At 43.8% G+C, this 16,017-nt stretch overlaps 1 protein-coding gene across 1 annotated transcript in view; it reads right to left on the reverse strand.

Annotated features, from left to right (window-relative positions):
* T265_07112 (hypothetical protein) overlaps positions 1–5,219 on the reverse strand; it is a gene marked incomplete at both ends in the record, with an annotated part of 9,970 nt that extends 4,751 nt beyond the window's left edge. Inside the window, 2 exons of the mRNA XM_009172555.1 lie at positions 3,320–3,439; positions 4,059–5,219. Of these exons, the coding sequence (XP_009170819.1) occupies positions 3,320–3,439; positions 4,059–5,219 (1,281 nt within the window). The remainder of the gene's footprint in view (positions 1–3,319; positions 3,440–4,058) is intronic.
* Positions 5,220–16,017: the final 10,798 nt, after the last annotated feature.

Genomic DNA, 16,017 nt, shown 5'->3' on the forward strand with positions numbered 1-16,017 from the left:
TCCATAATTTGAAAATCAATTTGGTTTTCGCGAGGAAGAGTCAACTGAATCTCTCGTTTATGATATTCTACAAATAAACGTGCTGCACACAGGCCACCTCATGATTCAGTTGGCATGATATTCGATATGTCGCAGTATATTTTCATAAAGGAGACTGCTCACAAGGTTGCTGAAGACTCTTCCACAGCGCACGACCGGTTTCGCTCTTCTTGAGTGTATTTCTCGGAAAGATAGGGGAAGTATTCTCAGGTTTAGGATGTTTTCGTGTGTTTTCTTTGGTGACTGGCGAGTACTTCTACATAAAACGGGGTGTTGAAGACTTGTATCGACCGGACGTGATATGAATCTCCCAGGTTTCCTATAATTTTAACTTTGAGACGCGGAACGTAGTGTTTTTCACTGTCACTTTCAAAAATCCCTGGGGTTACCCACAACAATACTCTTGACCGTTGAGTTTTACTCAAGCCTGGTCCCAAGGAGACTTTTGGAATTCCGTTGAAAGACCTCTATTAACTGACGAAAAGTGACGCAGTTTTTGTGGGTAGCAAAACTAGCAGTGTGAAAATCACCAAAAGCTTCTAGTTCGATGGAAGATTGGAACTTTGTATCTTTATCCGTTGAACGAAACACGCAGCTGTTGCGGACACTCAAACCCTTTTGAGGCTGCAGCATCAGGTTCGGTTAGGCACTGATGCGGACATGCATTGGTAGCCATAAAAGCAAGTGCTGTCAGCAGGCAATTTTGCAGATGTCGGCAGACTGGGAGACCAGCAACGCTTCAGTTTACTCCGGGTATAGAACTGCACAAGTTTCCATACTCTTGGAGTTTGTTTTTCACGGAATTTCGGCTCACTGTTGACAAACGAATATAGACCAAGAAGTCCAATACTCAGGTTCCACACTCGATCATAACTTGGAAAAACTGGGCTTTTCAGGCCAAGTGTTTCCAAACCGATTCAACAGAACAAGCGACTCGCCAAATAGCAACCAGTACAACAACCGAATTCACCCAGAGGTTACCCCCTCGTATTTTTGAAAGGCTTTCTCGTCTGCAAACGAATAATTTAACCACGGTTTACTAACAGTTCGCGCATAATTCCCAGTTCTTCCCAAAACTTATCTCACGGAGGCTAGTTTAACGATCCTTGTGAATGCGGTTAAGTAACGCGAACCGGGTAACTTTCTTCAAAAATCAATAAAGCTACCACAATTTGATTTAGGACGAGGAACAGCCAAACTTGCTCGTGATACTACTGTAACGGTGATACTACTGATCTGGAGGCACGCGAGTAGTATGTGTTGTTTGTAGAATTTCGCTTTGCGTCGATGGAAAAAGGGAATTCTGTTGCGGAATTCGTGGGGCCACTTTGTAACATTTGCTTGGATTTGACCGACGAATGAGTGGAGGCAACGAATCTCTAGGAAGACTCGTTCGGGAGAAGATCTGTATCCAGTTTTTTTTAACTAAGATGCAGATTAGGGATTCTCTTCCCTGTTCAAAGGTCTGTAACCGGTCAGTTGGCATTTTCGAGTGAATGACTCCACATCGAAAGTCTTTTTCCTTTCACTACGATGTCCTTGAATTCCCAAACGTCCTTGATGGTTGTGCTAAATGCCGCACTTGATTTACGGTTGACCGACGTGCTCATCATAGCTTCATTTGAGGTCATCACATATCTGGAGAAGGCAATAGATTATCTAGTAGCAAACGTTGTTGGTCGGATGAGAACCTTAGTCGAAAAAATGTGGGATAGGACTGGACGTAACTAACCAATTATCGTGTAGGGACTTCATAGATCCAATCTGACAGACAGTATCAGGATTTTTACGGAAAGTTACATTGTTCGCGTTACTTAACTGCGTTTGCAAATATGCTTGGTTCGTCTTATCCTTGTTAGAACAGGCCACAGATTTTACCGGCTTTGGGGACAAATGTGAATTACACGAGAATGATTTGTAATCCGTAAATGAAACACTGGTTCGTAGACGGGGGGAGCGCGATATCAGTTCATTCTGTCGTTACTATTACAATTGATATTGTTCTAAGTGCCCCTGAAATTACCTGATCGTGAAGTCCTGACAAATGGATCGATCAGTAAACATAGTTTGACAGACCACCCATAAACCAACGTATTCAATTCTTCCTATTAGATAGTTCCGGCAGATTTAGTTTGTCTCTTTGGGCGAGATGACTCAGTGGCTAGAGCGCGAATTTACTAACCGGAGGGTCCGTGGCTTGAACCCAAGCTTTGCCTCTCAAATTCCCCTGTCTGGGCTTGGGCAACCTGGCAGTACCCTAGCTCTCGTTCTTCCTTCTGGTGGCATGGCAGTTAGGCAACGAAAGGGTGCTTCAGCCGAACGATTCTTTTAGTCTGCCTATTCATGCATCTTCATGATCATCAGCTCTCACCTCGAAATCTCTAATCCGTCATTGAGTCTCATTGGTTTTAAGCTCTAAAATGATCGAAACCTTTGTTTCGTTGTTCGTTGGTGTGAGCAGAACAGAATAGTTACATGAGGACAAGAAGCGAGGAACTTTCACGTATGGGCGAAATACGCTCATTTCCGAACCAATTTGGTTTTGAGGGAGACACTGCTGATGAGCCCAAAGCAGGGTGAAACCGGTCGTCGGCTGTCTAAGAGTTTTCAGCAACGTCTACACATGTATCGAGATATCTCGATTGCCGTACTAAAGGAAACGCGTGGCAACATGGTTCAGCATATTCAACTGCATAGAAACATCATACACTAGAGATTCAGGTGAGTTCCAGTTGAGTCTCCGGCAAAATCAAGTTGGTTTGCATGTCAGTGAATTTCACTAACTTCGTGCATTTTGGGTTCAAGTAGACCATAAAGTTGACCTAAACTCTAGCACTGTGCCTACCCGATGAGCCCAAATAAGAGCAAAACCGGTCGTGTGCTGTCGAAGGACAGCTTTGTGAGTAGTGTATTACGTCTACTGCACGAAATAATTCGGTAACCGAATTTCAGTGTTCCAAACCCCATTTCTCTAAGTTGTTTGATTTCATTAGGAACTCAGGCTGTTTTCTGTCACCTACTGATGGATTGTTTATTAAGGGAGTCTCACGCCACCATATATGTTTCTCTATTGAACCTTCTTAATGGGACGAACATGTGAAACGTAACGTGTAAGCCGTGGTTTTGAGCGTGGAAGTAATGTGAATTGCGCTAGCTCTTATCGATATTGTTCGAAAGTACCACCAAAACTGTAGAGTAGACTAGACTGCAAACAGACAGGAGAATAAAAAATAAGTAATAAAGATAATCGTTCAGATGTACCACCCTTTTGGTGCCTGACTGCCATACCACCAGAAGGAAGCACGAGGACAGATTGTCCAAGCCTAGACATGGGAAGTCGAAAGGCAGAGGTCGGGTTCGAACCACGGGCCTTCCGGTCAGTAAATTCACGCTCTAACCACTTGGGCCATCTCACCAGACAGGAGGATAATGAATAAAAGGCCACTGCGAATAAACGAGGCTTTTCACCCAAATTTCGATATTTGTAAATTAACGTTGTCCTGCAAGTTGAAAATATGAATATTCACGACGAATTCGGGAGCACTAGGTTTGGGCTTGTAGGGCAAAAGCAGGCCGATGGGTTTTTATAGTTGTCGAAGGGTACTTGGATAATATCACTCCATGAAAATCCCCGGGTGTCTTGGACATCGTTTGAGCTGAGACGTGAAGCGACATCTCTGCGACATAGTCGATTGATGGAGGTCCGGAACAAGCGCTCCAGCCAAGATAGAGCAGTTAACACAAATCAAGTTTGCAAGCAAGTGATCGAAACTGGACGCGCGGGCCATCTAACTAAAGACTGGTCGCATTTGTGTAGTAAGCCCTTGAAAAAACAAATAGAGGTGAAAAAAGGGGTATATCAGCGCCAATATTGACCGCGGTCGTTTGATTCGAAGAGCGCAAATTATACCGCAAAGTCTATGCTACGAAAAACGATGGCATGCTCGCTTTGAGTCTGTCAGGATTTTGGTTACACGAAAACCCAGGGGAAGAATGAAATCCAGACAAATTCAGCTTACCTGTTCTGCGATAGTGAGCACCAGAGAATGCAGTCGTACAAAGAATTTGAAGGCCGGCCTGCTTGTGTAGAACCCTGTCCAATAATTATGCACATTGGACGCGTACGGAAAGAAATCACCGGTACGTTGAGACAGAGTGTTCATTTTCAAAAATTCCCGATTAACGGCCTTGGTGTAGCAAGCCGGAGTCGAATAGAATACATTCAGGCTGAGGTTTCCCACCTGACGTTCATTGAGTTTCTCAATTAGTGAATCCATTAACTGAAAATTGATTTTTGCATTGGCGTAGCTAAAATCACAGCCCATTGGGACCATGATATGATTCGTTCGATATGATTTGTGCCAAAGCTCCAATGTTTGTACATACAGGTCCACTTTCCATGTTGGGACACGGTCGACTGGGTTCTCATATCCACACTCCACGCCCATACATCCGCCTTCCGGGTAGCAATATTTATCATAGAACACATGAGTAAATAGTTTAGAAAACGGTCCAGAGTCATTTTCGTCAGACCGTTCCTGTTTTGGACTGGGATCCCATAGGAATTCTAATTCTCTATTGTCTCTTCGAGCATATTTCTCAACGTAGTCCATTCTCTGAAAGTATAGGGAATCAAATCCGGCTTCCAAAAATACCTGGGCTCGTTCACGAGCATGACCAAAAGGATCAACTTGCCAAGCCACACGAGGAAGACTGCATGACCCGAAATTTCTGCGAATAAAGTCACGCCCGATTGACAACTGATCCACTTCGTCCCCATAGAAGACCACTGCCTCATCGGAACTAACCCATCCACCGAGTGCGAACTCCAGACGCCCGGTCCTGATCAATTCACGCACTTTGGACTGAACCAATGTTGACTGTTGCACAAACCATTTGTGGAAATACGCCATCTCCACGTATGTGAAACGATACGACTCATTCTCTAATAGTGTGGATATGGACGCATCCAAAATCGATCGGACACTAGAATCGTAGTATTCCTGAACAGTCTGAGTCCAACCGACATCATCGTGTGTATGGGCAATCAAGTGTATGTTGAGCTTGTCATCCCGGCCCAGATTACATTGGTTCTGGTCGCACTGTGCTGAAGTAGCGTCCACCTGGCCATCTCTGGTCATGCATAAAAGGAGGAGTATGCCCACATAAGCGTTGGGCATCGTGAAAGACGTGCCACGCACTGTAAGAGGCAGATGTTTGGTCGAAACAAACCCCAGGTACTTAGAGTACAGCAGGTGTGATTCACTGCCTCTGAAATATGGCTAGAAATCGTAGTTTACCCATACTAGCATTTCATGTCACAGAAATCTGCTTGCTCACCGTTCATTGGTCCAAGCACTCTGGCGTTCAAACCAAGTGCGATTGGATGGTCGATAAATTTGACCGGCATGCACGCGTACTTTGATCGAGTTGAACTCTCACATTTAGAAAACCTCTGGCATGATTGTGCCCGCTGCGCTGCAACAGTATAGATCCATCGAGGTACATCGACCTACAGTCACATCATGTCATATTTAAAGACAAATCGAATCGTTCGGCAAGTGTGTTACCTTCAGATTAGTCTTGTGTTAGTGATTTAGTAAACTAGTCCACCTGGGTGTTTGTCCCCCACAACTTGGTCACCCGATTGGTTGGCTATTCATTCAAATGACGTTCCCGGTGGATGTTGGTCCACTAGAGCTGATTACGTCGGCGCCTGAAGGTAAACGAAGACGGTGAAGCTAGGCAGTCGACGAGGAATTGAAGGTCACCCCGATGGATACCCGTGACAATACAAAAAGCGTGAAATTCCGCTGGTATTTCGCTGAGTCTTCAGACTAATCTGTAAAGTTGCACCCAATTTCAGCTCACGGAACTTCGAGGGCTGCGCTCACTTGATGAGCCCAAAGAAGGTAAACCTGTTCTTGGAAATTTGCATGACTTTCAGCCCCCTTGAAATTAGTGCTTTTTTTAAAGAAACGTTGCTGCGTTATTTCCAATATCTTCCCAAATTCAACACTGCGGTAGCTTTGTGTCGCAGCTTCAGGTGGAGAATATAACAAGCCAGAAATTCACTTGATTCTCAAGTTAAAACCAAATTAATTAGGAAATGGGGATAGTTCCTCAACTGGGTACAATTTAGTTCAAAAAGCGGGAACTCGGGGACCGCGGCAATCCCACGGCTCCCGGACAGGCCGAAAACGGTCGTATGCTGTCGGAGGGTTTTCAGCAAACTTGTGAGTAGTTTCTGCATGAAAAATTGCGATATCTCGCATATCGCAGCAACCGAAAAAGATGAAGCGACCTGGTGCAGCACACGCAGTTGAGGAGTACCACAAACGAGAAATTCAGATGGGTCTCCCGTGGAAGCGAACCTGATCTGCACGTGTGTGCAATTGTCAAAATCTGTTCAATTGGTGATCAAGTAGAACATAAATTTGGTGGACCCTCGGCACTTGCGCCCACCTTATCAGCCGCAAGAAAGGCATAACATTCAGTGGGTTTCGGACAGTTTTCAGCTACCTCACAAGTAGTATGTTCTTCCTGGTTGTATTTCACACCATGTCGCCTACCACATGTCTTGACTTTTAGGCTGAAGTAGCTGGCAAGGAACACACAGAACGACTGACATCACAAAATACATGAAAGTAGCGGGCACATCACCACAGATGTTCAAAGGATACCATTTTTCAAGTCAGTATGTTATTTTCCCTTCAGTATTTTCACTTTTTATGATTGGTTTTTCAACCGAAGACTTTTCAACAACTCTGTAATCCAGACGGATTGCATACCACCCGTCTAATGCTTGGGTGAATCACTACCATTCATGTGACTGCGATTCGTGTGTAAAGGAGGACGTAGCTAGCTCAAAGATAGGTCGAAACAGGGGCCACATGTGTGATCAAACATAAGACCGTAATAGTACCTTCTGTGTGTTCAAAATGACGAGGAGTTGGCCTCGGGTGAGTGCGAACAGAGTGGTGTAAACAGAGAGGTGGCCAACCCTTGACTTGGAAGAGGAGTATGAAGAAGATCACGAAACGCCTGGGTGCTGTCGGTGCTAATCGCCTTCCAGGATGGGTTGACGTGTTCCTCAGTGTGCCTGGTTAGAGACATCACAAGATATGGTGCCTGGTTACATCACAAGATATGGCTGCCAACCGATGTCAGTGGTGTTCTTGTTGTCAGTTTCGATCCAGATCGCCTGAGTGAATATCTATCTGTGTAGGCACCTCGGAATGATTGTGGTAAGCTAGCACCAAGTCCCTTCCCTGTCCACATTTACTCTATTCTTTACAATGATGCTTTCAAATAAATCATGGTTGTACGGCAGTGAGGCATCGGTGTTGAGCAGTAATGTCATGCTGTCGATGGTCATGGTGATGATTATGATGATGCGATGAGATAAGAATGTAAGTCAGTGTTCCTCGTGTGAATGTTGCCCAGCTCTCTGCTCTGCATCCATTTAGATTCATTTCACAGAAATGTATTCAAAAACACGCCAGAGATGTTTCCATGACAATGCGCCGGCAGAACCAAATATAGAGATGCACAATTCGAACCAGTGGGTCCGGCTAACATGGAACAAGTAGACCCATCTGAATGTTTTCAGGTGCTACAGCATACCAGTTAAGAAAACAAGTGAGCTGATCTTCAAAGTGCACACGGCTTACCTGGGAACGGAAAACTTGAGGACTTCAAGACGTGTCCGGCAACCATGGTGCAAGAGATTTCCGTGAACGACGAGTCTGAATTTCAGCTGGATCGGTATCATCATAACTTTCGACGTTTCGAAGCGAGGAGTCTGTTTCACTACATTTTCATGACCTATGGTGGAGCATGTACTGTGTGCACACACGCTTGATGGGCTGCAATACATGGCTGGAAATTTATTACGAGTGATGCTGCGTGGTTCGGCCTTTTCATTCATTGGATTGAAGATAGTACCCAAGTGGCTTAATTCAAATGTAACTCTCCTAAAGATATTTTGCGCTGGATATATTTACCGGGAATTTTTGCCACGGATTTTCGCCTTCAGTTCACTTAAATGCGCAGCTGATTTTGCGTACCATCTACGGAATAAATCGCGTCATTTCAGTAAGTATATCTCCCAAATTTCAACATTTCTAGCTTTATTTAGGGATCCCTGCTCCCCGTAATTTACTAGTCTAGTTCACTGAACACAAATATGGTCTAACCACATACTAGTGGTTCACAAATGGTACAACTCCCGATCATTGATTCTTCGTAATACGCCACAGTGACCAGGAACTAACGCTTTACGTCAGTCCCATTTGGAAACAACGAAAATTTAGGAGGTACCTTTGGGAAATACTGCTCTCAGTAAATGAACTGCGCCTTCATCTTCCAATTCTGCACCAGACATTCTTGTGTTGATGCTTCGGGATCTTTTGCGCGTCTTGCAATAGTTTGGGCCACGACGTGCTCAAAGTTCGAAGCGATTCCCTGCTACCGAAATCCCGGCCACAGTCAGTCGATCCTCCGTTATCTATTCACAAAAAATATAGATTTGATTCAAGCGCCCATTAAACTGTTGAGTGTAGCACCATACGAAAAGGAACACTTCCTTATGTTGGTCGCTCAGTTTGATGTGTGCATTCAGTATGAGCTGATAACTGTGAGTGTAAACCATGATAAATGTAGTCCGCTATTTCATTTTTATTTTCCGGACATTACGTATCGTGCATCTTACTGTAGGTGTATACGGAACGGGAACGGATTCATCGCCTCAAGTTCTGCCATGCGTGCTTGTGTATCGTGATTAGATCAATTGTTTTTATCCCGTAAACGCGGGCAAGCGTTCACGCATGTGAGATTTTTCTGTCGGACCATTGCACCATGTAACAGAGCATTTGCGCGTATCCATTGTGAAAACAGGGATAGACAAATGGCACACAAAATTGTTTCCCACGAAAAAAAACAGAATTTCACGAAAGGACTGTCTGCAGCTCACAGTCGAATTCTTGCTTTCACGGACTCGTCGGGAGTTGAGGCACTTTTGACGTTCGCTGTATGGACGAATGTTGAACGTGAAACGCTCTCTTAATGTTCTCTCAGGATGCATGGTTATCTAAGTAAAGCCGACCTATACATGTAAGTCAGGATTTGGCCTGTTAAAACCTCAATATTTTTCAAGTGAAGGCAGCTGAAAACGGATTGAAATTTCTTGGCTACTCACGGAATTTCATGATAAAGCAGTTACTACTTTCATGTGGCATCAATATGACTGTGAAATTCCTGAATTAGTGGAAGATTTTCCACAAGAAAACATTTTATGTTCGTGATTCTTACGGATTGTAAGGTTGGGTGAAGAGTTGCGGCCAAAAATCTATTCGTATTCACGTCATATTCAAAAGTTGGGCTTGTTTTAGCCCGACTTGCGTCTCAAGTTCCGTGTTCAATTCGGAACAGCATTCGAGATACTCAGATATTAAAGCACCAGGAACTCCTGGAGAAAGTGTTTGGGTTAGAGAGAGCTGCGTCTGAAAAAGTTGAGCGACTTTGAAATCGCTGCGGTGATTGTTGAGTGTCCATGCGAAGGGGCATTGGCGGAGGGGCGGGTAATTTTCTCTTGCTCTACAGTATGGACCAACGATGTCAAATTTGAATGAACAACAGGCTGCAGACGGATCGAGAGGGAGAGCGCATCAACTGAGTCTGATGTCCAGCAGGCTGACCATAACCGACCACCGCATGATGTCAACTCAACGATAATGAAACTTTCACACGCAGGACTGTGTGGACTGAAGCCAGTGAGATACGGAACTGGCGATGATCTGGATGGAACTACGCTGAAGCAGAGATGTTGGACGTACAGGCAACAAACATACAGTAGGCCGAATCTGATCACCGCACCCTGGTTCGACTTGCACCACAAACCAATTAGGTGGGCGAGCTTCCTCACTAGCTGACCAATTTATTCAACGCGGAGTACACGGCAGCCTCCGAAACGTAAGCGGATGCACCACCTGTCCACTCTTTTAATAAACTATAGCGGTCTCAACATCGTAGACGTTTAACGGATTCCGACTTTCTGATGGTTAATAGCGTCGTTTTGGAGAAGAAACCCCAAATGTCTCAGCTGAGCCGTTCTTGTTGAATTCGGGGCTTTCGGACAGTGTCGGATATGGCCAGCCTTTCACCGTGAAACAAACACACAAATGGACACATGCCATGAAGTCATGTAACTTGGGTTTAGGCAACTGGTTTCTGTAGTTCCATCCTGCATACCGGGATTATCAAAGGCCATATTAGACTACGTAACACGGAAGTTTAGCTCACGGCTAACTTCATACCGAGTCTGCATCCTTACACTTAATTATGAACTGCGTTGCAATGTTCGTGCGCGTATAAATGCTGGACCCTCCAGCTTATTCAAATGGGAGTACAACAGCATTTTTGCAAAATTCGAGGATAGGTGTGGTGTCTGCAATCCGTTGTCACGTTTATTTACCATTTTCCCTTAACTTAAACTACATTTTGTAACTGTTGTACATATTTTAGCATGACGTTTATTTTATTGTACCAATAATTACATAAAATTAAAAAATGGTGCAATACAAAAAAACATTTTCTGACTTCTTGCTGAATCGGTGGACTTACGCTCCACTGACTGCTGAACTAGTAGGACATTTTTGTGACATTTTGGTTTAGCTGTGAATCACTTTTCTATCATGGAACATACTACTCACACGTGAATGATCAATGGAATACTTCTACAAGTGGATATTTCCTTCACAGCCGGTTATTGCATTGGAATCGGTGTAGTGGACTATTGGATCTACGCATTCGTGAATCCTTAGAAATTGTGTATTGTTTTCTTATTGTGATTTTGTTACTTTGCTCGTTTATTTGATCCAACACGCTAGCAAAGTCCTAAGTCCGCTACACATATTAGCATACGGATGTGCAACTTGTACGCACTTTTCCACGGATATGAAAGTTTGGACATTAGCTTGTTGATCTAGATTCCTCGCAGCAGATAACCTAACATTACAATGCGTTGCAGCATTGCCTCTCATGAAAGTCGTTAGCAAGATGGTTGCTAGGCGCAGTCCCCATGTAGGTGTGTTCGCTTTCAAGTCAGCTCACATTGTGTCTTAACTGGTACACTGTAACGTTGTTTTGTTCCATATTAGCCAGACCCACTGGTTCGCACTGGGCATATTAATCTCTTTCGGTCGAAGCGTTGCCAGGGCGACAGTGCAAGCGTGAACAAATGAACTCAAATGAATGCAGAGCACAGCAGCTGGACAACATTCACACGTGCGACACTGACATAAGATCCCACCCACTCTTCGACATCAATTCCCAGTGCTGTCGCACAACAACTGATCGTGTTATTGTCTTTTGTTTATCGGGTACAAGATTTCTCTCAAAAGGTTGTCCCCACCAAATGAATAGCTAACTTATTTGCTGTCCTTACACCGAGCTTGGTTTTACCTGCGACCTACAGCGTTGTGTAACATTATTGGAAGTCAGTGGACTTGGCCTACTGTCATCCTTTCACCCACCTGTTTCAGCTTCCAACCACCGTCTGATTGTTTACAATCCAAACATGCCATCGAAATTTGTGTTGTCGACATTCACCGCAGCACAAATATACTACTCATATCTTAGTAGAGTGCGGTGCTTGTCCTGAACATGTAAGATGTATGATCAATGATTTATCGTCAACTGTTCGTAGAGAACATTTAGTTTTCCACATGTGGGACTCGTGAATGAAGTGGATAATTTAACACCTCAGCCGATATTTTATCATCGAACTACTTAAGTTTTGTTCATACTTACACCACTCTCGTTTGAACGGTCGGCTTCCACTTGTGGCGTAAACACCACACTGGACTAGAGTTTCGCTCATCAGCAGTGCATATCCAATGACCCTGCCGGGATGTGAACCCCGGACATCTGCATATGCGAGGCGGGCGTGTTACCACTACTCCACCAACGCACATTGGACGCATCTGAATTCTCACGTCTGAGCGATGTGACTGGTGTGTCCGGCCCATCGAACTACTGAAATTCTGTTTGTCATCACAACAAAGAACAAATGTTCTGCCAATCAGTTTTTCTTTGATGTTGGGGGTCCAGCGCAGTTATACTACAAGACGGTGTTTTCCAAGGCCAACCGTACCCAATAAAATCTCCCGGATGTTGAAGCATAAAGCTGGTTCATATTTGGACACCAGTGAAAGGTAGAAGGCCTTTGCTGCGGAGTTATTTATTAGAAAATACCAACTGACCAGTTACAGACTATTGGACAGGAAAGCAAAACTCTCATCTGCATCTCATCTACAAAAACTGGAAATCCATCTTCTCCTAAACGCGTCTTCTTGAAATTGCCTGGATATTCATTGACTCCAATCATTTATTGCTCAAATCCAGGCAAATGTTATAAAGCGACCCCACAAATTCCACAGCAGATATCTCTTTTCAGTGGATGCAAAGCGAATGTACAAGAACAAAACATACTAATCGCATGCCTCCCCATCTGTAGTATCAACGTTACACCAGTTTTTCAAACTGAATATAGAGAGGCCTTTTACTTTCAATATGCACTTCAAAACGTGCTGAACTTTCACCCGCGGAGGCATAACCCATAGTCTAACTCAACTCATCAAGTTATAAAATGCCCATTCTGTTTTCGTCGTGCGAGGTAACCAGAATGTTTGCCACTGAAACTCCGGAGTTTTAAGAAGGTACACGAACTGTTCCAGTTGGATTCGACTTCAGCTGAGAGCTCGACCATGATGACCGTATTTCATTTGGTCACCTGATCAAACAGTGGACAACCAATGAACAAACGCAAAATAGCTCGACTAGTCTTGCTTTGATCCAGTTGAAATTTGCTGAAATTGCTCAGGAATGGGAGAGAGAAACCTATCCACGCCAATAGGATAGAGATATTCGACAATAGGAGAGGTCCAGTAGACAGTCCACATGTCGAGTTCCATAAAATGATCCCAACTGTGACCTCATTTTTCAAAATTACGTGCCACAAGAATCGGACAGGATATACACGTAGAGATAATCGATTTTCCGGACTCTGCTTGACCGGACTTATGCAGTTTATGCAAGAATATCAAACCGATCGTATATCACTGTCACTTTTTCGGGCTCATCCCCGTTCCTATGAGGCACTTGTTTTGGTTTCTCAAAGATGTCTAAGTCGACCATCACTGCCCAAAGATAAGTTGGGTGAAAAATCAACTCTGCCGTTCAGAATACTTCAGAAATAACCACCCAAATGCCACAAGAATAACCGCGGACCCAGTGTGCGTTAGTGGCATCGACCAAATAGGGAAGATCGACTTCTTGGTATCACTTGGTGGTGCATTCAGGCACCCACATTATCAGTCAACTAAACAAAAACAGATTAGCGTCTCCTCAGCAACCTATTGCGAGCACATTGCGATCACAAACCAATCTGATGACAGTTGCACCGCAGTCGAATAGTCCGCTATAGGTAACCACCGACGACAAACCTTGAGTGAGTGCGTGTTCCACCGATGCGTCTTTTGCGGCCAGAACGAATTCGAGGGACAGTCACAGTGGCAGGCTTTCCAATTTTTTGTTTAGTATCCTTGTCGGTCAGGAGCAGCCAAAAATTGCTGAGATAACTCCAAAGAGTGCATTGAATCTAACGCATCGTCGCCTACTAATGATGTGTCAAATGACGAGTCAGCCTGGAACACATCCATCTTTCTAACTTGACCTTCCCAGTGCTAGATCTGTCACAGGAGTTCATGCGAACGTATCTGTCGGTTCATCTCCACTAACTTATGGCTGAATGCTCACCACTGTAAAATACGTGACGTATTTTGAAAAGCCCGATTGAGTGACTTGCGAACTCACAATCCAAGAATTACGAGGTCTTGAGATTTATCAACTACGGGTAAACACAGTTTATATGAGGAGCAACTAAACTTAAAATCGTGGGAATTTCCGTTTAATTGTTGCACGAACAGGTGCAATTCTGAAAGCAGTCCGGTAAGAACGCAAATCGACGTCAATTACAGAAAAACATGCACGCACAGCACGTGGTAACGCAAATGGTCAAAAATGCGCGGGAAAGGTTGGTCAGAATTTATTCGAAATGTTAAGGGTCAAAGTTTCATGAAGCATTGTGGGTGAATATCAACTAGATCGATAGTCACAGGAAACAGTGCGTAATGAGTAGTTCATTGCGAGTATACATGTATCGCGATATCTCGAATATCGTAGCAACTGAAACATGAAGCGGCATGGTGCACAACATTCAGTTGCTTCGAACTACAAACGAGAGATTCAGCTGGGTTCCAGATGAGTCTTTCGCAAAACCAAATTAGTTTGCAAATGTGTGTATTGCGCTAAGTTATTCACATCTTCTTTCAACACCAAACTTATGTGAAAATGAATTTGTTTTGCCATTTTCAGCTGTTCGTATCAGTAAGACTGCCTAAAAGACCGAAAAAAAACCTTTTGCTCTCAGAATCGACTTACCTACTCTGCCACACGTTCAGATTCAACCAGGCAACACAAACGGAAGGCGCGCGGCAGTTTGGATTGAAATGATGGACCCAGACATTAGATGAACGGAATGCTTCAAGACCGGTGAGGTATGAATGCAAACTCTCTGTAATTAGGAGACAACAGGACTTCTCCGGTTACCCATTCAATGATTAGAGCACAGAAATAAAAATACAAAAATAGAAAAACGGAAAATGAAAATAAGACAAACTCAACTTTTAAGGCATTTTTCTATCTCTGGCATTGCCTGTGGATGATTTTCTGAACCACACGCAAGTGAAATTCATCAAGCACAAGAGCTTCAGTTTACCTTTCTATTCAAATCGTCTGACGTTGCAAACGGGTATCTGTTTGTTCACACTGCTTTTCCACTGATTTTTCGGGGACTGTAGGTCAATTCACACCAGTTGTTTGCGCAGTTGTAATCTTTGGAAAACGGTTTTGTTTACTTTGAGGGATGTGATATTTTTGTTTGTTCGACACATTCCCAGAAAGCATTTGGAAGGTGTGTGACTCAGAACGTGCTAGGTGTTCAGTTGGTGACAGTCTATATGTTTGCCGAGCTTGGCAATCGGCTTGCAAACGTTTCGTCATCATACAATGAGACATCATCAGTGCTCAGTGATGATATCTCCCCGTATAGTGATGAAACGTCTGGAAGTAAATTGCCAAGCTGACTGAGCTGATCAAGAGCCACTTGATCAACAACTAATAAACTCACCCGTACGACCGATATTTCAACACACATTGCAACACAGAACGTGTCTCTCCATGAGCAACGCCACAGGGATGGATGTCCTGCTCGGAAAATCTAAGATACCAACGTGCATCAAGTTACTCACAAAATTATCAGTAGTTCAGGAAATGAGGGGTTATTGATATTTTCCAAACAGGTGCTTAATGTAGAACAAGGTCTTCATCAGAGCAGTTGATACACGTGCCGCATTTAGCAGATATCATCAAATGTCAATTAGGGCAAGGTGCTTCGAAATTTAACTCTGATGTTCCACAAACACCCTCGTTTGTTTACCGATTCGACTTGATCTGGGATACGATGGATAAAATTCAAGACTACCTGCCTTTTGAGGTGTTTCATTTGTCCTAGATGAACAATGAAGTTCAAATCGAAACTATGGAACTACATCTACTTGCTCAGCGAAATCTGTAGTCGGCTGTCGACAAACATTTAAAGTCACTTCAGATCTGGACGTGATCGGTTGAGGATCTGAACTTTTATCATTCACATACGACCCAATTCCTTGAAGCCAACCAAAATTATTTTGTGCTTCCACTTGATTATCATAATAATAATAATAATAATAATAATAATAATAATAATAATCATTGTCAGTTGTAATAACCGCGTACTTGTCGTACAGTGGTTGTAGCTGCCACAGTTTCGTTCACCGGTGATTCGGGAAGGTGGGGTAGGTAGCTGCACACTGGAGG

The sequence above is a fragment of the Opisthorchis viverrini genome (genome assembly GCF_000715545.1).
Source record: "Opisthorchis viverrini unplaced genomic scaffold opera_v5_161, whole genome shotgun sequence".
Taxonomy (NCBI): domain Eukaryota; kingdom Metazoa; phylum Platyhelminthes; class Trematoda; order Opisthorchiida; family Opisthorchiidae; genus Opisthorchis; species Opisthorchis viverrini.